At 34.3% G+C, this 27,764-nt stretch overlaps 4 protein-coding genes across 7 annotated transcripts; 1 reads left to right on the forward strand and 3 right to left on the reverse strand.

The window, feature by feature from the left end:
• The first annotated feature begins 722 nt into the window (after window positions 1-722).
• LOC109176122 lies at window positions 723-3,346 on the forward strand. Of its 2 annotated transcripts, XM_019325553.1 has the most exons (4): window positions 723-1,852; window positions 1,960-2,149; window positions 2,252-2,618; window positions 2,655-3,346. In XM_019325553.1, exons 1-4 carry the CDS (start codon window positions 1,406-1,408, stop codon window positions 2,899-2,901), a joined length of 1,251 nt encoding a protein of 416 aa, XP_019181098.1. In that variant the 5' UTR covers window positions 723-1,405; the 3' UTR covers window positions 2,902-3,346. The 2 variants fall into 2 exon arrangements, with proteins under 2 accessions (XP_019181098.1, XP_019181097.1); XM_019325552.1 differs by having other exon boundaries at window positions 2,252-3,346.
• Window positions 3,347-4,933: 1,587 nt separating this feature from the next.
• Window positions 4,934-27,400, reverse strand: LOC109175911 (3-ketoacyl-CoA synthase 20-like). 2 transcript variants are annotated; one of them, XR_002053327.1, is made up of 4 exons: window positions 26,501-27,400; window positions 24,506-24,910; window positions 23,198-23,678; window positions 4,934-4,944 (listed from the first exon to the last, which is right to left on the reverse strand). XR_002053327.1 is itself a non-coding variant. In XM_019325287.1 (3 exons), the coding sequence occupies exons 1-3, from the start codon at window positions 27,209-27,211 to the stop codon at window positions 23,310-23,312; spliced, it is 1,485 nt and encodes a 494-aa protein (XP_019180832.1). In that variant the 5' UTR covers window positions 27,212-27,400; the 3' UTR covers window positions 23,162-23,309. The 2 variants fall into 2 exon arrangements, 1 of the variants encoding a protein (XP_019180832.1); XM_019325287.1 differs by lacking the exon at window positions 4,934-4,944 and having other exon boundaries at window positions 23,162-23,678.
• LOC109175913 (3-ketoacyl-CoA synthase 11-like) lies at window positions 9,248-9,861 on the reverse strand. Its single transcript, XM_019325289.1, has one exon. It carries the CDS (start codon window positions 9,859-9,861, stop codon window positions 9,271-9,273), a length of 591 nt encoding a protein of 196 aa, XP_019180834.1. The 3' UTR covers window positions 9,248-9,270.
• On the reverse strand, window positions 14,411-17,891 carry LOC109175910 (3-ketoacyl-CoA synthase 2-like). Of its 2 annotated transcripts, XM_019325286.1 has the most exons (3): window positions 17,731-17,891; window positions 17,001-17,682; window positions 14,411-15,267 (listed from the first exon to the last, which is right to left on the reverse strand). In XM_019325286.1, exons 1-3 carry the CDS (start codon window positions 17,742-17,744, stop codon window positions 14,506-14,508), a joined length of 1,458 nt encoding a protein of 485 aa, XP_019180831.1. In that variant the 5' UTR covers window positions 17,745-17,891; the 3' UTR covers window positions 14,411-14,505. The 2 variants fall into 2 exon arrangements, with proteins under 2 accessions (XP_019180831.1, XP_019180830.1); XM_019325285.1 differs by having other exon boundaries at window positions 17,001-17,890.
• Window positions 27,401-27,764: the final 364 nt, after the last annotated feature.

A 27,764-nucleotide genomic window follows, 5' to 3' on the forward strand; every position in this document is an offset into this window, starting at 1 on the left:
TTGTTACTAGAGAATCCCGACCGCAGTCAGTCGGTACTCAGAGCAACCAAGTAGATTGTACTTAGGGCCTTTACCGTGATCAATAAAGATTTTACTTGTTTTGATTGGTCTCGGGTTTATTTTATATTGCTTACGTAGGATTAGCAGTATCAGACTTTTAACACATTTCTTCGAATAAGGTCAATCGAAACTTGACTAAATTACTTTCATCCATTTCTTCAAATGAGACCAATAGAGACTTACTGAATTTCAGTCCCGCAATATATATATATATATATATATATATATATATATATATATATATATATATATATAAAAGATTAGGTCTGACCACAACAGAAGCACAGCACACTAAACCCAACCCAGTAACGCACAAAGGCCAAAAATTCTCACCTAATTCACTCTTTCAGTTTCCCATTTTGGTCACGACCCAATCCCCGGCTATAACCGTTCCCCTTTATCTGCACAACCCCGGGTCACGAGGACATTTCTGTAATTTCACTACCTCCAACCATGCGATCGTTGCCGTCCACGTAGGGGCTCCTGAACACGCGGCTCAATCTCGTGTCGAGAAACAATTATGTTCAAGTAACCACACGGTCACGTGATTTGTAGCAGCATACCTGACACGTATGCTCCACGTGGCGGAGATCCACGTCAGCATCTCCTCGTCTTCTTCCTCTCCTCACTTCATCACTCTCTCTATATATCCAACTCTCTAACCACTCCATCATTTTAACTTCAGCTTCACACAAAAACGCCCCTAAATTCTGAAAAAGAAAAAAAAATCGTTTTTTTTTCCCAGAAATCCCTCTAAAATTCTTTAGCAGAACTTTACTCTCGCCGGAAACTATGAACTTTCCGGCCGAAAGTTCCCTCCTTCACGAACGCAATGCCCGTGTTACCGTTCACCGCCGTCACGTTTTCCGTGAAAATTCGTAGTCAAAGCCTCTTCCTTCCTACCTTCCTTTCTCATTATCTCCCACTTCAACATCTACACGAGAAGCGAGATCGAGAAAGGTATCAAAGAATAGAAAATTTTCAGCTTTGTTTTAGCATAAATATAAACAATTAAACATAAACTATAACTTAATTTTGATCGGGTTCTGTGACCTTGGAGGTTGATCATGTGTTGGAGCTGATTAGCATTATTTTTCCCTGATCTTTTGTGCCTTTTCATGGATTTCTGTGTAAATTGAGGTATGATAAGTGTGTAACAGTTAATTCAGAGTGATTTTGAATTGTGCTCAGAGCTAACAGAGATAGAGAGAGAGAGAGAGAGAGAGAGAGAGAGAGACTGTGTGGCTGTGTAATTACTTTGTACAGAGAGAGAGAGAGAGAGAGAGAGAGAGAGATCGTATAGGTTTAGACTGTGAGTGAGAGAGAAAGTAAGAGTTTGGTAGAAATGCCGGTGATGAAGGTTCAACCAATCGACTCTCTATCATCGGCGATCCGTGGGGATTCAGCGAGGCCGGTGTCGAAATCGCGGCTTAAGAGGTTCTTCGATCGGCCTTTCACTAGCGTTCTGCGGAGTTCGTCGGCGTCAGCGTCGGAGAAGGCCACCGTCACGGTCGGAGCTGGTGTCGAAGTACCGTACGGCAAAGATGGAGGAGTTTCGTCAACGGCGGCTGAGTTCGAGCCCAGCTCGGTCTGCTTGGATAAGATGGTTCAGAATTTCATCGAGGAAAGCAATGAGAAGCAGCCGCCGTCAAAAATCGGACGCAACCGCTGCAATTGCTTCAACGGCAACGGCAGCGACAGTTCCGATGATGAGTTCGATTTCACCTCTTCTGGATTTTCTGATTTTGTGGCCAATTCTTCATCCTTCGGCGACTCATCTGATACCATCAAGGTTCTTAATTTCCATCAATTAATTTCTTCAGATTCAAGTAAAATCAGCTTTAAATTCGAAAACATTAACTCAATTTCAATTTCCGGTTGCCTTTTGGTGTAATTCAGAGCTTGATTCCCTGTGAGAGTGTTGTGGAGAGAAATCTCTTAGCCGACACCTCGAAAATCATCGAGAAGAACAAAATCTGCAAACGTAAAGACGATCTTCGGAAAATCGTCGCCGACGGCCTCTCGACTCTAGGCTACAACGCATCCATCTGCAAATCCAAATGGGAGAAAGCTTCATCCATGCCTGCTGGTACCTAACTACCTATAATTACTTGCATATAGCTAAGCGACTGTTCCAATTCCTTTTGATTGTTAGGTTTTAAATACTGAAAAATGTCTGTGCTTTATGTAGGAGAATACGAATACATTGATGTGATTGTGGAAGGAGAAAGAGTGTTGATCGATGTAGATTTTCGATCGGAATTCGAGATTGCCAGGTCAACGGGAAGTTACAACGCGGTTCTACAGTTGCTGCCGCTGATTTTCGTCGGAAACGGCAATCGCCTTCTGCAAATCGTATCGATCATGTCGGAGGCGGCGAGGCAGAGCTTGAAGAAGAAAGGTATGCACATCCCTCCCTGGCGCAAAGCCGAGTACATGAAAGCCAAGTGGCTCAGCCCCTACAGCCGCACCTATTCCCCTCCGCCACCGCCGCCGCCGGAGAATCCCGATCCTGAACCCGAACCCGAACCCGAAGCTGTTGAGAATGAAGCCGAAGCTGAGGCTGAGGCTGAGGCCGAGGAAGGAGCTGAAGTTGTGAGCGAGTGCGGAGAGTTGGACCTGATATTCGGAGACAATACGACACCGTTTGCGGATGAAAACAACCCGTCTTCACCGGCGTCTCCGTCGCCGCCGGCGATAATTCCCGGCGAGGAAGCGAAGCCATCTCCGTCGCCAAAACCGGCGGCGGTGCTGATGTGGCAACCCCCGGCGATCAAGCCGAAAAGTTGCGAAAGAGGCAACCGGGTCATCGTCACCGGATTGGCTTCCCTTCTCAAGTAGAAACCCTAAGAAAATTTTGGTCTTTTCCCTTTTTTTTTTTTTTCCTTTTAATTTTTATATCTCCCAAAAATTCCTAACATTTTCGAGTCTATTTTTGTGGAGTACAAAAAATATAAATATAATATAAAAATCTATATAGAGATGGGAGACTCAATTATAGAGCTAATTAAAATTTTCTCCTTTTTTTTTTAATATATATATATATATATATTCCATCCCTTCTTTTTTTGTTTGCAAGGGTCTCTTGTAAGTTGTAAGAAACAAAATTCTAGACTAAACTGTCCCTGCTGTAATAAATTCTTAAGAGTCCAAAATTAAAGAAAAAATAGGTTTTATGAAAGTATGAATTCTGCATATCCAAATGTCCCTTCCAAGGGAACATCGTCTTAGTTTGGCCTTTCATCTATGTTTATTAAAAAAAAAAAGTAAAAAAATGTGTATTTAATGACATTGTTATCTCTAATAGAATATATGTATATAATGTGTTATCTTAAAACTTATGAATGATTGTGTTGACAGATTAAAAATATATACGATCAAAATAATTCACTCAAAAAAATCTAACCCAAAACTCTATACTGTGATTCACTAATACGAGGGTCGATTTTTGATCATATAATTACATTAGATTAAAAGAATATTTATGTAGAGAACACTAATCATTTTCTTTTAAAATAAAAGATTTCATGGGAGAAAGGGAGTGGGTGGGGGGATGGGATGACGGCAGGCGGGCAGGGCCCGTGCCGTCTCGGACGCCGTGAAGTGGAAATAGGGAGAGGCTTTCATTTGAATAACGTGATATTCCCTTCGTGCGTAGCAGACAGCAGACCCCACCTCCCCTTCCCTTTTTATTAAAAAATAAAACATAATTCTTATAATTTAAATATTACGAGTTTAAATTTTGTTAACATTATTTCAATTGAATTTATTACACAATGTTGCAGAAGGCGATAGACGCTACAGGGCGTCTAGGTGGTCAAGTAGTTAGAGTATATTGTCTCCATTTATTTCACTCAGGGCTAGGAGTTGTAAGACTGTTATGATCTCCAAAATTAATCAAATACATTTGCTAGATGGGTAGTTAAGTACATGGTTCGAAAAATATGGAAAAGGAATAATCGAGCACGCAAATAAACAACTTAACCAAGTTCAGCGCCAACTCAATCGAGTTACGCGCCCAACTCAGCACTTAGAGGATCTAGTTAGCACGCAAATTTTAATTTTTTATTTTACCACCATTGATATATTCGAAGAATAAATAAATAATCTCAGGTGGTGTAGGTTATGAAATATTATTATATAGGAATAACTGAATGAAGCTTACTTAGTATATACCATCAAATTATAATTGCAAATTACTTTCGTTATACAGTAAAATATAGTAACTTTACTATTTATTAGAAGTGACGGAAGAGTTAATGAAGAGGGATTGAATTTGCGTCTTGAGATGTATTTATTAGGAAGTAAATGAGTAGATTGATTGGTTAGCTAATCATCATAAAGTTTCTTGTTTTGAGTTGCAAGTTTAGGAGAGTTTTTGGAACAGTTAAAAATCGTTACTTTTTAAATATTGAAAGTGTAGTTATGCCTAGATTTGTTTAATTTTTTTTCATTGTAGAAAATATGAGAAAATTATATGATATGTGTAATTCTGTCATTTTCTTGAGGCACTATTGGGCGCCTACCACACGAAAGCTAATTGCTGTGTAGATTGGATGGTAAATTGACTTACACTACAAAAAAAAAAAAAAAAATTACATTTTTTTATGTGCTTGTATTTATCAATTAAATATGAAAGTCGCAATTGATTCTTTCGACGCTAATAAAAGTTAGCTAGAAAATATTGTCCCGTAAACAAGGTTTTTGACAATAGATGTCAAAATTTCTAATGGGATTAACTACTAAAGCTCTAAGTTAAGAACTTAATATACAAGTCTCCATCTCAACAACCCTCCTCCTAGAACCTCCAATTGTCATGATCAAATACTTACCACTACGTCAAAGTTATAGTTATAGTTAGTAATGAACACACAACTTTATTTTCTTATTTATACTTGCGCAACAATACGTAAATGTCACGTTTCAATAGCATACTGCTAAACTTGACCATCAAAACCTCTACCCAACACTCTATTTAATGCTATTTATATTTTCTACCCATTTACATTTATTTTGGGGTAGGCTTTTGTATTTTCTGCATTTGAAATGGGAAAATCTTATCCAATAAGAATTACATTTGTGGATTGCATTATTGGTGTATTTTGAAAATATAGAAATATGCCAAAAGAATTGTTTTTTTTTTTAAATAATAATAAATAAATATGCTTTATTTAAAAAATAGATATTCCAAAAATTAATTTGTGGACTTATCTACAATGATGAGAGATAGAATGTGTAGAAGATAGTACTACGAGGCGAAAGTGATATGCTATACTTTCTAAAAAAATCTAATTTTTTTTCGAAATTAGCATAGTTTAATTTTAATATATATATATATATATATATATATATATATATATATATATATATATATATGGTGTTCCTTGTTGTAAATGGGTGATTTATCCAATGTAATCCATTTGTATTTTATTATTTAAGGTTCCCTCCGCGGGAACCAACAAATTTAATTAATATATTATTACTCCCCCGTCTCATTGTATGTGTCTGGTTCAGTTAACAAGGTTTGACTGAAGTTATTTTTAATTTAAATTTTTATAATATTAAATTTAGTATTAATATACAAAATTTATATATTTAGAAACTACACTAAAAGTGCTATTAAACACAAAAAGAAAAAAATTAAAAATAAGTAAAAAAAAAATACTAAAAAAATAAACAAAGAAGAAAGAGTTGGTTTGACCAATGAATAATAAGTAGGACAGTTAAAATGAGACTGAGGGAGTATTATTATTTCAAAATTACTAGTTTATCACATTTAAAATATTAATTTTTTGTATAAGTGTGACTACATAGGTATGGAGTTTATAGAGTGTGCACTTTCCAGTAGTAATTATAAATTTCTCTCATTATCAAAAGAATTAATTATTAGAAAAATAAACGGAAGCATGGTGGAGACAATTAAACTGAAAAGGATAGATAAAATATTTCTAAATTATAGCGTGCAAATATTTTGAACAGTTGGAACTAAACTTTTTATTTTTATTGTTAGTAAAAAAAAAATAATTTGATTGGTTAAAATTTTTCACAATCATTGTTGTGGGGCTTTTGTTATCCTTTTTTGTGATAAGTCTATCCTATTATTATTTTGCTCCTAAAAAATGTTTAGCCAGTCAATCAACCACTTTATCTTTATTTTGCTCCCAAAAAATATGACTGATTTCTTCCAAAAAAAAAAAAAAAAGAAGAGTGATTCTTCTAACTTGCCAATTCTTCTCAAGATGTTCTCTACAAGCCCAAACCAAGTTACTCCGATCATAATTTAGCAATTAAAATTGTACTTTTCAAAGAATAGAGATGTAGGGTCAAAGTGGGGTGTGGGTTCACTTTCTTATTTATTTATTTATTTATTTATTTCTGAAATTATTTAAGTGGAAATGGGGTCCACTTGCTGTCCAAAGGAAAAATAATAATAATAAAAGCTTGCCCAAAGTTTGACAATAATAATACCTTTATGAAAGCAACCCTCTACCAACTCTTTCTCACAGATTAGATGTTGTAATGGAATAGAGTTTGCTTGTACACTGTGCATTTGATTTCACAGAGTTTTGAGATGTGCTTTCCAAAATTCACAACAAAAAGAGGGCCCTTTAATGGAGTAATTATTTTAAAAAATAAAAAAAATATTAAAAGCTAGTTTGCATGACTTGCCCTTCCTTTTTTACCAATTTGGAAGAAAACCCATAGTGCAATATAAAATTCACCTAAATTATACTTTTTCTGAGAAACAACACGTCAATTTCTAAATTAATAGAAGGGGTCACTTAAAAAAGAATGCCCTATTGCACATTATGTTGGACCCTCATTGGGTGAGAGCAACCCACTATGTCTTTCTTAAGGATCTAGCAAATGGCTGGTACGGGTGTTTTTTTTTTTTTTTTTTTTTTTTTTTTTTTTTTTTTTTTAATTTTTAATTGTGATGTTAAAGCATCCATGGTTTCAAGCATCATATTTACAGATAATTCTAATGGTTCATTTACAAAATTATCTTATGTACTGTACCGCGGAGTGCTATCCTATTACTTTTTTTTTGAATGCTACTAACCTACTGAAACACAAAGAGTTTACTTTTTTTTTTGAATGCTACTAACCTACTGAAACACAAAGAGTTAACAACGTCTCCACTGAGGCTCAAACTTACAACCTTCCAAATGGAAGTCCAACCCGGATACCATTAGACCACATAGTCCTGGTCAGTAATATATAAAACATACATAACTTTTTAGGAATTTCTAACTTATCCAACCCACACATTAATTTGAATTCATAACTTTTTGCTTATTTTGCCTAGCATTCATAGTGATAGGGCTTGTACACTTTAAAAAAATATTACACTGCAATGGTATATGGATGTTGATTTTTTCTTTTTAATGGAATCTTTTCAAGCCTAGTTTCCTAGTCCCTAGAAATCTAGAATGTACGAGAGTCGAGAGAGCTCCACAACAGTTTTATCGAAATGGAAATTATTTATGGATCAAATAGCTAGCCCAAATATCCATATATGTCCCCATCCCAGAGAATTCTCAGCCCAATAATCATAACCCAAATCATCATAGGGCCTAATGGCCCATATCTAGTTTTTTTTTTTTTTTTTTGGTGCAAATGACACTGCCTTTCATCATATTTGGTTAACTAGGCTTCACTCAAATTATTTTTAATTTATTTTTTATAATATTGAGTTTAGTATTAGTGTATAAAATTTATATATTTAGAAATTACATTAAAAATACTATTAAACACACAAAATTAAATTTAAAATAAATTTTTTGACTCAAATTTTAAAAATATTAAAGAAAAATAGTATAACCAATAAAAAACATGACTGGTAAAACATCACTTGCTAAATTTATGATTATGTATTTTATAAAACTATGTTGATTATATATATATATATATATATATAATCACACTTAGGTGCGAATGCTTCGCCCAGGAGCGAAATAGGAATGGATTTTGTTCGTCCATGTGTCCAGATCTAATGGATGAGAAACACTGATTTTTTTTTAAAAAAGCGCGGTGTTATTTTCGTAAATAATTGAACATCGAAGTGCAAGTAAAATGTATTACAAGTGCATGCAAAATGTATTATAGGTGCAAGTAAAAATTTACACAGAGTATCAATACTAAGTGCACCTATAGTTATAAGTAGTTGCACTTATAGTTCTAAGTAGTTGCACTTATAGTTATAAGTAGTTGCACCTAGGTGCATGAATGTTTGCGGGTGATTTTCAGGGTTATTACTACCCGCTGAACTCAGATCAATGAATGTTAAAAAGGCAAAATTACATGCACTTATAGGTGAAAGTAGGTGCACCTATAGTTATAAGTAGTTGCACCTATAGTTATAAGTAGTTGCACCTGTAGTTATAAGCACACCCAAGTGCATGAATGTTTGCGCGAAGTGAATGCTAACAAGACAAAATTACATGCACTTATAGGTGAAAGTAGGTGCACTTGTAAGTGCTTTTACTTGCACTTTGATGTTCAATTATTTATGAAAATGCCACCGTATTTTTTTTAAGCTATTAGATCTGGACACGTGTCGCGCACTTATTCGTTCGCATATTCCTTCCTGGGCACTTATTCGCACCTGAGTGCATATATATATATATATATATATATATATATATATATATATATATATATATATATATATATATATATAGAGGATTATTTTCAAATACAAATCCCCCTTAAAATACAAATCTCACTTAAAATACAAACTGTGTGCATGTAAGTATGTTAACGTGTGCACGAGCTAATCCCAGATATTGTTAGCAGTGTGTCCAGTGTGCGTGTAAATATGTTAATGTGTGCATGAGCTTTGATGGATGGTTGTGATTTTTTCCTTTTACGCGCTGTGTGCATGTAAGTATGTTAACGTGTGTACGAGCTTTGATGGATGGTTGTGATTTTTTATCCTACGTGCTGTGTGCATGTAAGTATGCTAATATGTGCACGAGTTAATCCCACAAATTGTTGGCGGTGCGCCCTGTGTGCATGTAAATATGTTAATGTGTGCATGAGTTCAAGTTTGTATTTTGAGGTGGTTTGTATTTGAATGCAACCATGGTTTGTATTTGAATGCAACCATATATATAAAGGTTACAAAATATTAAGACAACATACACACAATTATAATATTAAACTAATTCAAGACTTTATCAGCCTATATACTATTACTATGATAGTTTAATTAGTAACTGGAAATTCATGGATCTCATCCATCCATGGATTCTTCTCCATTGCTGGATTTATGTTCTTCAAAGCACGCCAAACAGCACTGTTGCATTTGAAACCCGACCCGAATGCAATCTGCCATATTCTGTCACCTTTTGTGATTCTCTCTTTGGCTTCTGTGTAAGCCAATTCATACCATAATGAACTGCTGGAAGTGTTTCCGAATCTGTAGAGCGTCATTCTCGAAGGCTCCATGTGCCATTGGCTGAGCTCTAAGTTCTTTTCTATGGCATCCAGCACCGCCTTCCCGCCGGCGTGGATGCAGAAGTGCTCGAACGCCTTCTTGAAGTCCGGGATGTAGGGCTTCACCTTCTTCATCTTGAACACTTTTCTGGCGACGAGGGTGAGGAAGAAGAGGAGCTGTTCGGACATGGGGAGGACTAAGGGGCCGAGGGTGGTGATGTTGGTCTTCAGGGCGTCGCCGGCCATGGCCATCAGGTCTTTGGAGAGGGCGACGCCGAGTGTGCCGTCGTCGTCCTCCTTTTGCCACACGCAGGAGTGGCTGTTGTCGTGGGCGCCGGTGTGAGTGCGGACGGTGCGCATTACAATAATTTTCAGTTAATAATTAAGGGTTTAGAACCCAACCATTGAAAAAAAAGAAATCTAATTTAAAGATTGAGAATAATGGAAAATTTTAAAAAGTTATGGTAGATAGAATAATATGTTTTCTCTATCTAATATTCTCTATTTTTTTTTCTTTTTTTTTTTGTAAATTCTCATCAATAATTGAAGTGAATGGATACATCATTTTAAAAATATGACTTATAGCATCCCATAACATAAAATAAAAGAAAAGTCTTCTTTTCTTTTTTTTTTTTTTTGAAAGGAAAAGTTATTATTTTTTTAAATATTGAAATTGTAGTGTACGTCCTGCGCCGACACCAATAGTAGTCATCATTTTATTTTTCTTGTTGATTAATTCCTTTCATGTGCCCTCCCTTTATGATGGATATATACCCTGGTGATTGTAACACATACTTTTGACTTCAATAATGTGTTGGCCTAAAAATTATCTTAAATTGACCCATTGTAAGTTTGTAACACATACTTTTGACTTCAATATTGTGTTGGCCTAAAAATTATCTTAAATTGACCCATTGTAAGTTTGTAACACATACTTTTGACTTCAATATTGTGTTGGCCTAAAAATTACTCCGTATCTTAAATTGACACATTTCTTCTACTTTTGTCCAACATTTCTTAAAGCTAAGTATCAAAATATCACATAATAAAACTAATTAAAACTGACATGCGCCTGGGAGATTATTGCTATTGAAACGTTCGCTTACGCCCCTAGCTATACATTTTCGTATAGTGTTAACTGTTTGATCCTCACATATTATTATTTTCATAAAAGACATAAATGTTTGAGACTTTTTTCATCAATAGACTTTTAATTATTAGATTAAAATATCTTTCACTGCGATTTATATCTCCCATGTAGTTTGCAGCTAAAACCCAAGAACGAGATTTACCTAATACACACTCTCAAATAGTGACTGAGGTTTTCAATGGTGTTTCTTCTGTGCATGTTCCAAAGTTGTGGCGTGATAACCTTGGTGTCACGTATATGTGTGCCAATCATATTTTTCATGCGCGTACGAAGCATATTGAGATTGATTATCACTTCGTTCGTGACAAAGTGGGTGTAAGTGACCTCCAGGCCGGGCCGTATTTTAAGTTTTGGTGGCCCTGTTCTGGTAAATAAATGTGGCACTACCAAAATCACAATTTTTAAAATCGATACATGCAAGTTTCGAACCTTTGACCTCCGAGTTAAAATACAATAAATACACATTCTTACCATCTCTTCATGGAATCTTTTAAATTCAATTTAAAACTTTTAATTTTTATTTCTAAACTAGCTAGGTAAAAATTAAATATTGGACCTCTAAAATTTGGGGCCCCTCTAAAATTGGGGGCCCTGTGCGGTAGCCCAGCTTGCACAGCCTAAAATCCGGCCCTGCCTCCAGGTGAATTTTATTTTAACCAAAGATCTGTTGATAGATAATTTTACCAAACCTATTACTGCTCCGCGGTTTGCGTTCTTGCGGGCAAATTATATTATGCACCGCGGTGCATAATCGATTATGCACCGCGCGTCTTTTTTTTTTTTAAATGAAAATTAACAATGTTTATTTCCGCCGTTTCGCACCCTTTTGCAAAAAGTAACTCTGTTATTCAGTGTCATTTTGTATACACTGCAGTTTTAGTTGAACACAACTACAGTTTCATTTCGATATAACTATAGTTTCATTCGATATTTATAGACTCAAATATGTGAAAATGTTATTTAATTTTATTTTATATACACTATAGTTTTATTAAAACACAACTACATGATCATTTTGATATAATTACAGCTTCATTGTACAATATACACTCAAATATGTGAAATGTTATTCAGTTTCAGTTTATATACACTGCAGGTTCATTTCACTATAACTACAGTATCATTTTGATATAACTGCAGTGTCGGTTTGAATATACTGTAGTGTCAGTTGGTGTTTAATATACCAAACAAACGGACTCCGTTAACTCTAACGACGGGCCGTTTCTTTACTTAAAGAAACGGCGCCGTATATAGGCCGCGGTGCATAATCGATTATGCACCGCGGTCTATAATATAACAACTGGTTCTCGCGGGATAAGGTGCAGATTCTTAGTTCAACCTGTAAACGGAATTTTAGGACTTTTATTGTGTGCATAGTTCTCATTGTGATATAACTCTACAGTTTGTATATATTTACTCTTCTTGTATGGATCAAACCAATAATTTCACTATAGCCTAGGGACCGTTTCAGTAATTAACTCTTTTGACTAACATTCATAGTGATAGGGCTTATTATTTATGGATTAAATAGCTAACCCAAAAATCCGGCAAATTATGCTATGGAACTGTGTCTATCTTGCAAGGTGGATACGGTGCTAAAACTATATATAATTATGAATATAAAGTTCAAAAATTATGAACATATAATTCTATAATTATGAACAAAAAGTTTTGAACATAATTATGAACATATAATTCTGTAATTATGAATATAGAGATTCAATCATTATGAACATAGAATTCTGTGAATATAAAGTTCAATAATTATGAATATAAAATTTAAAAATTATGAACCCATAACAATTGCAAAGATCCATATATCCCCATTCCAGAGAATTCTCAGCCCAATAATCATAACCCAAATCATCATAGGGCCTAATGGCACATACTACAAACTTTTTTTTTTTTTTTTTTTAACAGCCTTTCATTACTGAATATGACAAATTATTGTGTGGACAATGGCTACACAATGTTATGTGAATCGTAATAAAAAGTACATTTTTAATATAATGAATGTACATTATTTTTGTATTGAATGTATATTATACAATATAATGTACACTCAGTACAAAAATAATATACATCTCTTGAATACAAACAGTATATAAAATATAGCTCACACAACTTGTGTGGATCATGGTCTACACAATAATGATTGACTGAATATCTTTCAATAAGGCATTACAATAAGAGGAGGACAACTAAACCACTCTGTACGGTGAAGTATAGAAAAAAAAATCATCACTAAGTAATGAACAATCCTGTTTGTTGATCGTTAAACAAAAGTAACTAAGACATTTGACAACTGATTCAAAACATTAACAATATCCAGAACTAAAAGATACTCTTGTGATTGTTCAAAAGATCATATGAAGACAAACTCTAGTTATTTTAGGTGAGCTATGGGTTTGGTTAGCTAGGTAATTACAAGAAGATTATAAATTTGACTTCCAACTAAAGTGACATATTATTTTTTTGGTTAGCTTAAGTCGGTCGAGCTAACTTAAGATGATTTATCTAATTATCAAGTTAGCGACAAACTCAATTGTAGATAGTCTTGCTAATTATACATAATTATTACAAAACACAAAATTAATTTTGATATTAACTTACTTAAATTTAAAATTTTAGATATAAATTAATTCCATTTATGATTCTAGAATTATAAGTTGCATTTTACTTTTAGTTATTTTTTTCAAAACATCTCATGTTGGTCCTAGTATTATTGTGGCATAATCATTGTTTGTTCTTCATTAACAAACAATGTTTAAATGATATTAAATATGAGGGTATTTTGATCTTTTTATACAAGGAGTTGATACGTTATATTTTTAAGAAAAAAATCCTTAATTCATGGGTCAGAGTGTTGTCTTCTTCAAGTGCAATTCACGCTTCCGTAGAACAGTGGTAGATGATAGAACACATATATCCTCAAGAAATCCAAGCTGAAGAAATGTCTTCATATATAAATGCGGTGAACCCACTTTATATATATATATATATATATATATATAAAGATTGAAATTAAATGTCCTCTTATTTAATATCATTTAAACATGTTTGTTGACGGATGACAAAAAATGGTTATATCATAATAATACTAGAACCAACGAGGGATGTTTTGAAAAAAAAAAAAAAAGAGATTAAAAGTGAAATGAAATATGACAAAAAATAAAATTAACTCTTTTAGATATTATCATCACAAAGAATATAACCCAAGAGGGTAGTTCAAGTAGCAAATGAACTCTCTTTGCGGAGGAGAATTTTGGGATAACTCGAGTCTGATTCCCACAAGTGATAATTCCTTTTGGGCGGGCTCCCGTGCGCCCAGAAACTGGACCGTCAAAAGGACAGTAAAATAAAATCATTACTTGTCCGCAGTCGTTAGCCCATACTCTCGCTTTTACCCAGATTAGTGATATTTACTGGCAGTCGTTAGCCCATACTCTCACTTTTACCCAGATTAGTGATATGTACTGGGATTCTATCCATCCTGACTCCCTAGCAAAGATATTTAATACAATAATTACTATACTATATAAATTGGACCATCATAGCTAGGAGGCTATATTATCAATCGTTTTCAATTCAATTACTATACACAAAAAAATACATTTTAGTATGTAAGATTGATTATTTTTTTCTTCTAATAGGGTGGAAAATGAGGAGAGGTAAATCATAATATGAATTTTATATCCAATTTTATCATTCAAATCTCATGCCTCTTAACTTATCTCTCCCTCTCGTAAACTATTTTAATTGAATGATAAAATTATATTTTAGTCATAGTTATTAAATGGTGGAATGATAAAATTTTAAAATAAATGACAGATACTAATACTATATATGATAGTTTAATTAGTAACTGGAAATTCATGGATCTCATCCATCCATGGATTCTTCTCCATTGCTGGATTTATGTTCTTCAAAGCACGCCAAACAGCACTGTTGCATTTGAAACCCGACCCGAATGCAATCTGCCATATTCTGTCACCTTTTGTGATTCTCTCTTTGGCTTCTGTGTAAGCCAATTCATACCATAATGAACTGCTGGAAGTGTTTCCGAATCTGTAGAGCGTCATCCTGGAAGGCTCCATGTGCCATTCTGTGAGCTCTAAGTTCTTTTCTATGGCGTCCAGCACCGCCTTCCCGCCGGCGTGGATGCAGAAGTGCTCGAACGCCTTCTTGAAGTCCGGGATGTAGGGCTTCACCTTCTTGATCTTCAACACTTTTCTGGCGACGAGGGTGAGGAAGAAGAGGAGCTGTTCGGACATGGGGAGGACTAAGGGGCCGAGGGTGGTGATGTTCGTCTTCAGGGCGTCGCCGGCCATGGCCATCAGGTCTTTGGAGAGAGCGACGCCGAGTGTGCCGCCGTCGTCCTCCTTTAGCCACACGCAGGAGTGGCTGTTGTCGTGGGCGCCGGTGTGAGTGCGGACGGTGCGCATCAGCTGGTACTTGGAGCGGCGGCGGTCGGAGGGGCGGTTGGAGAGGAGCACCGCCGCGCCGCCTAGCCGGAAAATGCAGTTGGACATCAGCATCGAACGGTCATTGCCTAAGTACCAGTTGAGAGACTGGATCTCCGTGCTCACCACCAGCGCGTAGCAGTTTGGTGACGCCTGCAGTTACACATTATTTATTATTATTATTATTATTATTATTATTATTATTATTATTATTATTATTATTATTATTTTTCTCTCATGAAAATACTCTATCTGTCCCGTTTTATTTGTCTTGTATGTTATTCATTGGTCAACCGAAATTTTCTTGTTTACTTATTTTCTTTAATATTTTTAATTTTTTTTTTGTAATTATTAATATTTTTAATGTAGTTTTTAAATATATAAATTTTATATACATATAATAAACTTACGCTATGAAAAATTAAATTAAAAATAACTTCAGTCAAACCTATTAACCTAATCAGACACATAAAATAGAACAGAATGAGTAAAATTCTCCCACTTTCAAGGGGGTGTTTGGTTCAAGTTATATAAGATAACCAATGTTGCAAAAAACGTTAGGCGCCCCTAGACGCCAAGGGGGCGCTAGGCGTCAATTATTTATTTATTTATTTATAATAAAAATAAAATTAAAAATTTTCAAAATTTTCAATGCCTGTTCAGCCGGATATGCGGTCGCCTAGACCGACTGGTCGCGGAGGAGGTCGATTCCGACCTTCCTCGCGGCAGCGACCGGGTGCCTAGGCGCGATTTTTACAACCATGAAGATAACTAACGTTATATTTGCTTGAGAATATAATATTTCCATGTTTGGTTCATTCCCTTACCTTATTACTAATTTTGGGCTTTTAGCATTTTAATCAATTTGTCTTATTTACATATTTTAGTTTTAAACCAAACACATGAATCTTACATTCCTAGCAATCTAACATTCCGTGAACCAAACACCCCCTCAAGGTCTCACATCTCAACCCAGCATAAGAGAGCGTAATTCTTATATTGTAGCTATCAAAGGCATGATCTCAGAATCAATTGAGCTGTCCGTGTAATCCAAACATTTTTTACTTATAAATGCATTTGTGGTGATAAGTATGTGGCTCGAGAATCGAGATATCAGTTATTTACTCTTCAAAATGGATAGTACAATGGTAGGTAAATTAAAGGTAGTTTCTATATATGTGGAACAAGTTGATTTGTTTCTTTGACTAGATCATTAATAGAGTTTAGGGTGAATTTATTGCCTGAAAAAAGATTTAAATGAAAATTTAAATAAAAATAACTGAAATTATATTTACTTGTAGTTGTATGTTTCTCTAATTTAAAAATATAAAGTAAATAATGGTAGTTTTTATGTGGAAGAATGGCCGAAGGGATGGTCCCTTCGTTTCCATAGTCCATGGAGACGAAGGTCTTTGTCTCCATGGCTGGAGACGGAGGTTCGTCTCCGGCCATGGAGATGAAGTCGGCCGGAGACGATTCATCTCTAGCTGGCCGTTTTTATTTTTTTTGAATATGTTAATTATTTATTTATTAAAAATTATTTTAAAAAATTAATTTTAAAATCGATAACTTGCTACATCATGTAAACAGATTATTTTGAGCTAATAAAAATGCAATGTACCAATGCTAATAAAAGGGGAATTAGAATGTTAACTCAATTAGGTATGGTTAGCATAGTGGTAAAAAACAAAAAATAGTAAAGACAATGAAAGAAACACCAAACAATATAATGCAATAAGTAGAGATATAGATGAACGGTGCATATATATGTTAAAACAGCATGAGACTGTGGTTCTCGATTAGAATCTGATCGAAACTAGACTAGTTTACTCACTCGAGAATGCAAAAACAATGATATAAACAGAGAAGGAGATGGGAAAAGAGACCTGTAGAAGATGTTTGGCAAGGTCAATGGAAATAAGGCCAGCACTGCATCCCATGCCACCCAGGTTGAAGCTCTTAACAGTGCTCACAAGCTTGTAACGCCTAACAATCATGGCGGAAAGCGATGGCGCCGGGTCAAACACACTGGAATTCACCACAACTATCCCAACATCCTCAGCCTTCACCCCACTCTTATCCAACACCTCATCAATGCATCCGAAAATCGCCACCTCCGCATCCTTCCTCACCTCGTCCAGACGAGGTTTCGCATGCCCACCCAGGATAGATTCTGGGAAATATGTCTTCTCTCCCAGCCCGGACCTCTCCAAAACTTTCTTCTGAAAACTCAGATTCTCCTCAGTAAAAATGTTGGTCTGTCTTGATCTTTCCATGTACCGCTCTGTGGAGCCCATCAGCTCTGGTTTAGGCTTGTAGCAGGCGAAATCGACTAAGTACACGTTTCTTGGCCTGTTCTTGGAGTAGAAGTATCCCAAGAAAAGCAGGAATGATGTGCATGCAAGAACTGGGGGAAGGTTGAGCTTGAGGAGATGCCATGTATGGAGTATTGCGTCTTGAAAGGTGGTTAGAGTGAAGAAATAATGGGCAGAAAGAGCCCCTAAGAGAGGGATTATAAAGAGCAGAAGATACAAGGCATGGGTAATCAAGAAATGGAAAAAATGGTTCAAATGATTCAGTCTGCTGCGTGATGGGAGAATATTATTGTTGTTGTTCTTTTTTGTGTCCATTGTCAGCTAGGTACAATAATGTGTTATTGGATGTAGGAGAAAGGGAATGTTTAGTTAAAAATAAAAGGGATATGGGTTCATGAAATGAAGGAGCTGAGGGATTGGAAATTTTCAGTGTGGATAGCAGAAGAGTGAGCTCTCAAATCAAAGGTGTCACTATATATAGACTTAGGGATTTTAGGGAACATGAGTCAAGATAATAAGTGATGATTAATCTGATTTATCCATTTGGTAGATCAATGGTTATGTTGTTAGAAAATAATGAGAAAAAGGAAGGGTTAGTTATATGAATTAATATTGCAGCTGTTGGGTGGAGACCGATAAAACCAAGGGCCATGTTTAGTAATTAGTGGTTAGGGGAATTGTTGGACGGAGGCTGGTGAATTAAGGGTCAAGTCTAACACCCTCCTTTCGAAAAATGTGGTGGGGGTATATAAAAAAATAAAGTTGCCTTTTGTATAGGGAGCTATAACTTTTGGAGTAGTGATAAATGTTTGATTCTTAACACAAACTTGAATTTTTTTAATAATTATAAAATGGGAAAATGGCATTTTTTTCCTATGTTATATACTTATAGCACTTTTTCCTCCTACATTGTTTAAGTGTCAGTTTTGTTTCCCTGTTATGTTAAATGGGCATATTTATCCTTAAAATAAATATTTCCTTTATTTTTCGTTTCCAACAAATTATAACTACGATTTGGTCCAAACCAAACAGACACTATAGCAACCAAACAGAAAGGTTATGATGACAATTTAAAATCGAAACCCAATATTTAGAGTTTATTAAAATGACGAACCAAAACTGCCAGTTCATGTTCTGAATTGAACAAATAAAATACATTAGTTCTTGAATTTTAGAATATTTTAAAAATAGAAAATAAAATTTTAAAAGAAAGTTTGAACCAGTAGTTCAAATTGATTTGAAACCATGAATTGACGGTTCAAAATTAAAACCAAACCATGTTTATATATACTTATATGTGAGAATCAGAATAAATGCGAAAAAGAACATTCACTATTTGCAAATACTATAATTCTTTAAGCTAATGCTAGTTGTTCTGATTTGAACTTTTGGTTTACGGTTTAGGATCCATCTTTTTCCGTTCACGATTTTAATAAACGGAAATTCAAATATTGGGTTCTGATTTTGAATCATACAAACAAGTTTTGATTTGATTGCTATAGTGTCCGGTTCAATTCGAACCGAATCGTGATCATCCCTACGTATAAGCAATAATTTGTTGAAGAAGGAAAATAAATAAAATATTTATTTTAAGGGTAGAAATGTCCATTTAATATATCAGCGGAGAAAACCGCCATTTTTATAATAATTGAGGGGACAAATGACGATGCAGGAATAACTCAGAAAAAAAGTGCTATAACCATATAACTCAGTAAGAAAAAAGTATCATTTTTCTCTTATAAAATTGATAGTGCCATTTTTCCCTTATAAAATTGATCTCGCATTATTATTATTATTTTTTTTACTAAAATACTCAACCATTAACAAATTCTAATGGTCGTCGACTTTGGATTAAGGGGTATTCTCATTTGAACTCACCATATATATATATATATATATATATATATATATATATATATTCTCTATTTTTTTTTTTAATTCTCATCAATAACTGAAGCGAATTGATACATCATTTTAAAAATAATATGACTTATCTAGAATCCCATAACATAAAATAAAAGAAATAAATATTGAAATTGTAGTGGACGTCCTGCGCCAACACCAATAGTAGTCATCATTCTTTTTTTCTCTTGTTGATTAGTTCCTTTCATGCATGTGCCCTCCCTCTGTGATGGATATACCCTTGTGATTCATTGTAACACGTAATTTTGACATCGAAACATGGTACTAACTGTTTCGCAAGTATAAAAAAAATATAATTGTACGTATTTTTACTATTAGCTATCCCTTTAGGCATAGTAGTAAGCAATTGGCCTTAACAATTAGTATCGGAGTAGGTCAAGTATGTTGTGCAATTGAGGCTGACAGGTGCTTGGAAGATTGTTGCTATTGAAACGTGCGCTTACACTACTAGCTATAAATTTTTGTATAGTGGTAAACGTTTGATCGGATATATATGTTTGAGATTTCTTTCATTAATAGACTTTTAATTATTAGATTAAAATATCTTTCAATGCGATTTATTTCTCCCGTGCAATTTGCAAGGTAGCTACAACACAGGAACGAGATTTACCCAATACATATGTAACACTCTTAAATACTGACTGTGATTTTTCTTGACACCCAAAAACAAAAAGAAAAAATCATTCACTGCACCAAGACCAATTGCAATATAATGTTTTACAACCATCACGCCAAGGTAGTTGCCTGTTATAGAAAATTAAAGAACATATTTAATACCTTTAGTCCTTTACTAGTTTTCTATACTAAATATCGGACCACTGTACGAGGCCATCTTGTTGTGTTGAATTCATTTGCTACGAGTCGGTAAAATAGTGATTTTAAATCTTAGTTACTCACTAGCCTATTTACATTGCATATATAACGCTATTATTTAAGATTGTGTACATCTTAGCCGACAAATTAAATAACTATAATATAAAGAGATAAATCGATCTATATTATTTATAGCTGATCAGCTCAAATAAAAAAAAAATTAATAAATCACTCTCATTAGAAATAATTGAACTTGGGACCTTATAATTATCAAATTAATAACTTGATCATTTTGATTGGAATTGTCTCGGCATATAACACTTTTGCATACTAGGGTTTTATTATGAAAATCTAAGACAAGTTTTCTTTCTTGACCACTATTAATTGTTTGACTTGGTTAAAAAATAAATATATGTGTTTGGTTATTTAAAATTTTGTAACTTTGAAATGCTAAAATTCAAAAAACAACTCATAGCAACTTTTTCAATTAACTTTTTTTAAAAAAAAAAATTATACCAAACAGCTATCACTAATAACTAATTTACTAAACATATTTCTACAATCAACTAATGTTATCAACTAGTTATACCCTTTAATTAACTCAATCAGCTAATAGTTAACAAACATTTACCAAATAAGACTATAGTCTTTAAAATAGATAGTATAATGGTAGCTGGTAAACCGTCTCTATTGAGAACAAGTTGATTTTTTTTTTTTTTTTTTTTCTCTTTAGAATAGATTACAGAGGTGTTGTTTTCAACAGCAAATAAATCATTAAAAAGATAGTTCATCAATTCAAGTAATAAATAATAAATAATTACTTATTTGTTGTTTTTGTTATAATTAGAATGTCTGTTCAAAATTCAAAAGTAGATGACAGCTAATAAAGAACAAGAAAGCTTGGGAATGTTCATCTTCAGAATTTCATTCCAAAACAAGATTATATATATATATATATATATATATATATATATATATATATATATATAAAAGGTAATTAAGGAGTGAATTAATGATAAATAATTACATATCTGTTACAAACGTTACAAAATTAATTATAATGTCTACAATAATTATAATATTTATAACACTTTCCCTTTGACATTATTTGATCACGATCCTGCCTCGTTAAAAACTTGTTAGGAAAACCCTGTGAGAAAATCTAGATAAATAAATAGTACAATATATATTGGTAATTATTTAAATATTTACATCATATCATAGCAAGTTATTAGTAATTATATATTGGTAATTATTTAAATCTATGATATGAGAGACGATATATATTTAAGTTTGAATAACATATTTAAATAATTTACATCATATCATATGGAGAAGTATCTAAAAACATTAGATCACCTTACTAGCTTATCTTCTCCCCCTTTACTAGCTTAAAGTGGGTTGATGGGAGACGATATATATTAAGTGCATGCCATTTATTGCACGGTCAAGAAATAGATGCTATAATGTCGCTTTCAAATAAAAAAATGCTGTAATGTCGTACTAGGTATGAAAACACCAAAGCCCTGTTTGATAAAATAATTAATTTATTAATTAATTTTTACTTATTTAATTATTATTAATTGTTTGATTTGATTAAAAATATCAATATAAATGTTTTATTAATTAACTTTTTGTAACTTTAAAATGCTAAAATTCAAAAAAACTGCTCAAAACAAAATTTTCAATTAGTTTTTTGAGAAAATAAATTATACCAATCAGCTATCAGCTAACAGCTAATTTACCAAATACCTTTCTACAATCAGCTAATATTATCAACTAGTTATACCCTCTAATTAACTCAATTAGCTAACAACTAACAGTTATCAGCTAACCGTCATTTACCAAACAGGACCCAATTCTTCTAAATTTGGGGGTTTGTATCACTCAACCAATCTTCCTAGGTTAATTAACTCTTCCAACCAACATATACTATGTTATTGTTATAAATGAGTTAATGCCATATGAGTTCTTCTAGTATAGAAATTTTGTCTCATGACTTTTAAATTATTGCCACATTTGATTCATCTCACTTAAATTCTAGCTATATATCAATGACAAAAATTCAGACAAGTAAATTATTATAAAGATAAATTTATCATTTCAATACTTTTTTCTTAAACTTATTTTTTTCCCAACCCTCTCTCATCCAAGATTAATAGTCCATATTTTCTATACCTCTATCAAAAATTTCAATGGCAACAGGCTTCAGATTCATGCTTCCAAAATGCCAAAAGCAACAAAAATAGAAACCAAGCGTGAATGAACAAAAGGGAGGCTGTGAAAAAGTAATGATGGTTGGGAAAAAAGCCGAAGAAAGTGATTTGGGAGGAAAAAAAAAAAAAGTAAGTTTAAGAAAAAAAGTATTAAATAAAGGATAATTTTATCTTTAAGATAATTCACTTGCTTAAAATTTTTTCAATGATAACTGAAATTTAAGTCTACTAATCACGTAAAATATTTGATAATAATAAAATATTATCAAGAAGGCAATTCAACATCCTCTTGGTCAAGTTTTGAAAAAGAAGGCAAAGTGAATGAACTAATGAAACATGATTCTTGTTAACACCTTGGTCGAGTTCTTCACACGAGATCTTTTAAATGTGATTTATCTTTTATGTGTGACTTGTCTAGTATACATTTACATACTCTTGGGTAGTGGTACAAGTAGGCAAACTAGACGCACATTCTCGGATGCAAATTAAACCAACTTTATAAATTCATATACTAAATTAGTGCATTTAAAATAAAAATTCAATTCCACAAAACTGCACCCAAAATAGTATTTAAGTTTGAAATCTTTAAACATATGTTTACTCTGATCTATAAATTTTCAACAATTATATTAGTTAGAGACTTCCATTCTCGTATAAAATCGAAAATTATAGTAATTGGTCTAATGAATGAGAATTGAGAAGTCTCACCTCTCCTAATAACCAACATTGAGAATTTGGATTTGGATTAGACTCCATTTGGGCAAATATTCTTGATCACATAATCACATATATATAATAATTATTAATAAAGTTTACAGAATATTAAAATAACGTAATATAAGGATTTCATGTATAAAATCCAAACTTATAATAAGATTCTTGAAATATACACTAATATTCGATCTTTAGCTAGTATATATAGTTATTGTTATATCTTTGAAGAGTTATGGACCGGAAATTCATGGATTTCATCTATCCAAGGGTTCTTCTCCATTGCTGGATTTATGTTGTTCAATGCGCGCCAAACAGCACTGTTGCATTTGAAACCTGACCCGAATGCAATCTGCCATATTCTGTCACCTTTTGTGATTCTCCCTTTGGCTTCTGTGTAAGCCAATTCATACCATAATGAACTGCTGGAAGTATTTCCAAATCTGTAGAGCGTCATTCTCGACGGCTCCATGTGCCATTGGCTGAGCTCTAAGCTCTTTTCTATGGCGTCCAGCACTGCCTTCCCGCCGGCGTGGATGCAGAAGTGCTCGAACGCCAGCTTGAAGTCCGGGATGTAGGGTTTCACCTGTAAGCACATACCCCACATCGACACATTATAAATACGTGGTAAACCTAATAATAATATTATTAAGAGCAAATACCAATTTTGGTCCCACGATTATTAGTAAAATTATCGTTTTGGTCAACATATTTAATTCATACTAATTTTCATCCACGACTATTATTTTAGTACCAAAATTCCATTCAGTTAAGACATGCCGAAATCTAAAAATATTAAGGATATTTTTGTCATTTTCAACTTAAGATTCCAATTTTGTTTTACCAAAATTCCCTTCAGTTAAGACATGCCGAATTCTAAAAATATTAAGGGTATTTTCGACTTAAGATTCCAATTTTGTTTTATTATAAGGGAAGGGATACCTACATATACAAGCTACTACATGTCACTACATGTCACCATAATCACCTCCATCAATGCTCGAACCAACCACCTCTCACATAGGGGAGCAACTTGATACTAGTGGACCACAAGGTTCGTAAGATTTCAATTTGAGCATAAATAAAGAGATTTAAGTCCTAAAATCAATTCCAATTCGCAGTTTTCCTCATCATCATACCTTAATTTGAAGGGTGAAATTGCGAATTGGGATAGATCTCAGGGCTTAAATCCCTTTATTCATACTCAAATTGGGATCTTAATTTGAAAATGATGAAAATACCTAAATAATTTCGTATTTTAGCATGTCTTAAACGAATGGATGGTTGGCGTGATGAATTTTGGCACTAAAACAATAATCGTGAATAAAAATTGGTACTAAAATGATAGTTGTTGATGAAAAATTAATATTTGCTAATAATAATAATAAAAATAATGGGAAAACGTTACATCACCTTCTTCATCTTGAACACTTTTCTAGCGACGAGGGTGAGGAAGAAGAGGAGCTGTTCGGACATGGGGAGGACTAAGGGGCCGAGGGTGGTGATGTTCGTCTTCAGGGCGTCGCCGGCCATCGCCATCAGGTCTTTGGAGAGGGCGACGCCGAGTGTGCCGTCTTCGTCCTCCTTTAGAGACACGCAAGAGTGGCTGTTGTCGTGGGCGCCGGTGTGAGTGCGGACGGTGCGCATCAGCTGGTACTTGGAGCGGCGGCGGTCGGAGGGGCGATTGGAGAGGATCACCGCCGCGCCGCCCAGCCGGAAAATGCAGTTGGACATCAGCATCGACCGGTCGTTGCCTAAGTACCAGTTGAGAGTTTGGATCTCCGTGCTCACTACCAGCGCGTAGCTGTTTGGTGACGCCTGCAGTTACACACATTCATTATGATACAATATTAATGCTATATGTTTAAAATTTAATGTCATTTTGATTTTTCATCATATCATAATATCATATCAGTATCTAAAAACATTGGGAGAAGTATCTAAAAACATTACATCACCTTTACTAGCTTAAAGTGGGTTGATGGGAGACGATATATATTAAGTGCATGCCATTTATTGCAAGGTCAGGGAATAAATGCTACGTACAATGTCGTACTAGGTATGAAGTATGACCACAACCCAACTCTTTTAAATTTGGGGGTTTGTATCACTACTCAACCAATCTTCCTAGGTTAATTAACTCTTCCAACCAACATATACTATGATTTTTCTTTTGTGTGCTAAGATCACAAGGTGTTCCGAGTCTTACGGTCCGGGTTCACCCGACTAATCTCGTTCGTTCGGGAGACATGGGATCTGGCTCAAAGGGGAATTGTTAGTTATGAAAATCGAACTCGAGTTATCTCTAAGATCGTCCCCACACAGAAGCTCCTTTGCCGACATATAATATGTTATTTTTATAAATAATCAAGTTTTGGTATAAGTTAAAATTATGGGATAATGTGTCCTAATAGTTAACGCTTCCACTTGATTTTCAACTCATTCAATGTAATTCATAGTTAATTTAGGTGAGCTATGGGTTTGGTTTACTTGGTAACGGCCTAACAGGCACAAGAAAGTTACAAATTTGACTCCTAACTAGAGTGACATATTAGTTTTCTTGATTAGTTTAAGTCGGTTAGTTATGAACTAACTTAAAATGATTAACTTATTGTGATTCTTTGGTGACTAGAATTACAATGCAAGTTTTTACCGAGTGTATGTACGTACACGGTACACCTTCGAGTATCAAGTGTTCTTCTCGATCAAATTTATTTTGATCCACACGAAAACATCACTTGATGACCCGTGCTCACAAAAAGACCGGGATTGATTAGGATGTTAACTCGACTATGTGAGTGTTGACATTATATTCTGCCAGAGTAACTAGACCGGTAAAATAATAAGGGCAATGAAAGAAATAATCAACAATGTATTAGGTAGACATAAGAAGGCGCGGGTACGGTCCAAGTGCGAGAGAATTCAGTAGCATAAGTACAGTATAAATTAAATCGAAAATTTGTACCCATGAACTTGTATATAACAAGTTCTTAGGAGAGTCCCTACAACCCTGTTTAGTAAATGACTGTTAGCTGATAGTGTCAGTTTACTGGGTTATAGGGTATGACTAGTTGATAACATTAGCTGATTGTAAAAATGTGTTTGTAAAAATAGCTGTTTGGTATAATTTTTTTCTTCTCAAAAAGTTAATTTAAAAAGTTACTTTGAGTAGTTTTTTGATTTTTTTAACAAAATCAAACAGCTAATAATGATCAAATAAACCAAAGTTAAGAGTTGGCAAACAGTGCCTTCCGGTTTGGGACCTGATTGAGCTAAGAGTTGGCTGGTGTGATTACCAATGGAGTATGCAAAAACAATGCTTGAAGAGGAAAATGTTACTGACTATAAAAATGACACAACATAAACAGAGAATTAAAGGAGATGGCAAATTAAAAGAGAAAAAAAGACCTGTAAAAGATGTTTGGCAAGATCAATGGAGACAAGCCCAGCACTGCAACCCATGCCACCCAGGTTATAGCTCTTAACACTGCTCACAAGCTTGTAATGGTTAACAACCATGGCAGACAGCGATGGAATCGGCCCAAACAAGCTGGAATTCACCACAACAATCCCAATCTCCTCGGCTCTCACCCCACTCTTCTCCAACACCTCATCAATGCACCCGAAGATCACCATCCGAGCCTCCTCCCGAGCCTCCCCCACACAAGGCTTCGCAGGAACACCCAGGATAGATTCTGGGAAATATGTCTTCTGTCCCAGCCCGGATCTCCCCAAAACCTTCTTCTGAAAACACAGATTCTCCTCCGTGAATATGTTGGCCTGTCTTGATCTCTCAACATATCTTTCTGTAGAGCACATCAGCTCCGGTTTCGGCTTGTAACACGCGAAATCCACTAAGTACACGTTTCTTGGCCTGTTGTTGGAGTACAACTTGGCCAGGAAAACCAGGAATGATGTGCATGCAAGAAGTGGGGCAAGATTGAGCTTGATTGTACTCCAAAAATGAGCAGAAACAGCCCCCAAGAGAGGGACAAACAGCAGATACATAACATGGGTAATCAAGAAATGGGAACCAGGTTTCACTACATGGGGGTTTTGTATGACTGATGATGCCTGCAGATTATTGTTGTTGTTGTTCTTGTTCTCTTTGGTTTCCATTTTTAATGGGATAAAGCAAAGACCATATAGGAGGGTTGGAGTGTATGTTTAGGTAGCTAATACTAAAGGGGATATGAGTTCATGAAATGAAGGAGCTGAGGGGGTGAGGGATATATAGGAAATTTTGTGTATGGATAGTGGAGTGAGTTCCCAAACCAAAGATGTCAATCTATATATATTATAGACCTTTTTTTTTTTTCTTTTTAAAAGTATAGTTGAACACTTAAACTACCTATACTTCTATTTTAATTTACATTATTATACATGGTTGGAAATTATAGAATTTCCGACCACCTGAAAGTGATCTTAAATCAAGTGGAAAGTCTTGTTCCCACCTAATTTAAGATCACTTTCAGGTGGCCAGAAATTTCATAATTTCCAGCAGTGATATTTATTGATGCGTTGATTAATAGTTTTTTTTTTAAATAACTATTTTATGGTCCTTCGATTTTGCAATAATTCTGCTTATAATCTTCGATCATCGTTTTTTACCGTCTCAATTTTTCGATGAAATAATATTACCTAAAAGTAGCATGTCCATGCCATTAACATG

This window comes from Ipomoea nil, unplaced genomic scaffold (assembly GCF_001879475.1).
Source record: "Ipomoea nil cultivar Tokyo-kokei standard unplaced genomic scaffold, Asagao_1.1 scaffold0688, whole genome shotgun sequence".
Classification (NCBI taxonomy): Eukaryota; Viridiplantae; Streptophyta; class Magnoliopsida; order Solanales; family Convolvulaceae; genus Ipomoea; species Ipomoea nil.

Excerpts from the sequence above, each read along its gene's own strand:
- LOC109176122 (XM_019325552.1), top strand. The coding sequence starts at position 1,406 with ATGCCGGTGATGAAGGTTCAACCAATCGACTCTCTATCATCGGCGATC. Across the intron at positions 1,853-1,959 it reads ACTCATCTGATACCATCAAG|AGCTTGATTCCCTGTGAGAG; the intron begins GTTCTTAATTTC and ends GGTGTAATTCAG. Across the intron at positions 2,150-2,251 it reads AGCTTCATCCATGCCTGCTG|GAGAATACGAATACATTGAT; the intron begins GTACCTAACTAC and ends TGCTTTATGTAG.
- LOC109175913 (XM_019325289.1), bottom strand. The coding sequence starts at position 9,861 with ATGCGCACCGTCCGCACTCACACCGGCGCCCACGACAACAGCCACTCC.
- LOC109175910 (XM_019325285.1), bottom strand. The coding sequence starts at position 17,744 with ATGGACACAAAAAAGAACAACAACAATAATATTCTCCCATCACGCAGC. Across the intron at positions 15,268-17,000 it reads TTGCCAAACATCTTCTACAG|GCGTCACCAAACTGCTACGC; the intron begins GTCTCTTTTCCC and ends GTGTAACTGCAG.
- LOC109175911 (XM_019325287.1), bottom strand. The coding sequence starts at position 27,211 with ATGGAAACCAAAGAGAACAAGAACAACAACAACAATAATCTGCAGGCA. Across the intron at positions 24,911-26,500 it reads TTGCCAAACATCTTTTACAG|GCGTCACCAAACAGCTACGC; the intron begins GTCTTTTTTTCT and ends GTGTAACTGCAG. Across the intron at positions 23,679-24,505 it reads AAGTGTTCAAGATGAAGAAG|GTGAAACCCTACATCCCGGA; the intron begins GTGATGTAACGT and ends ATGTGCTTACAG.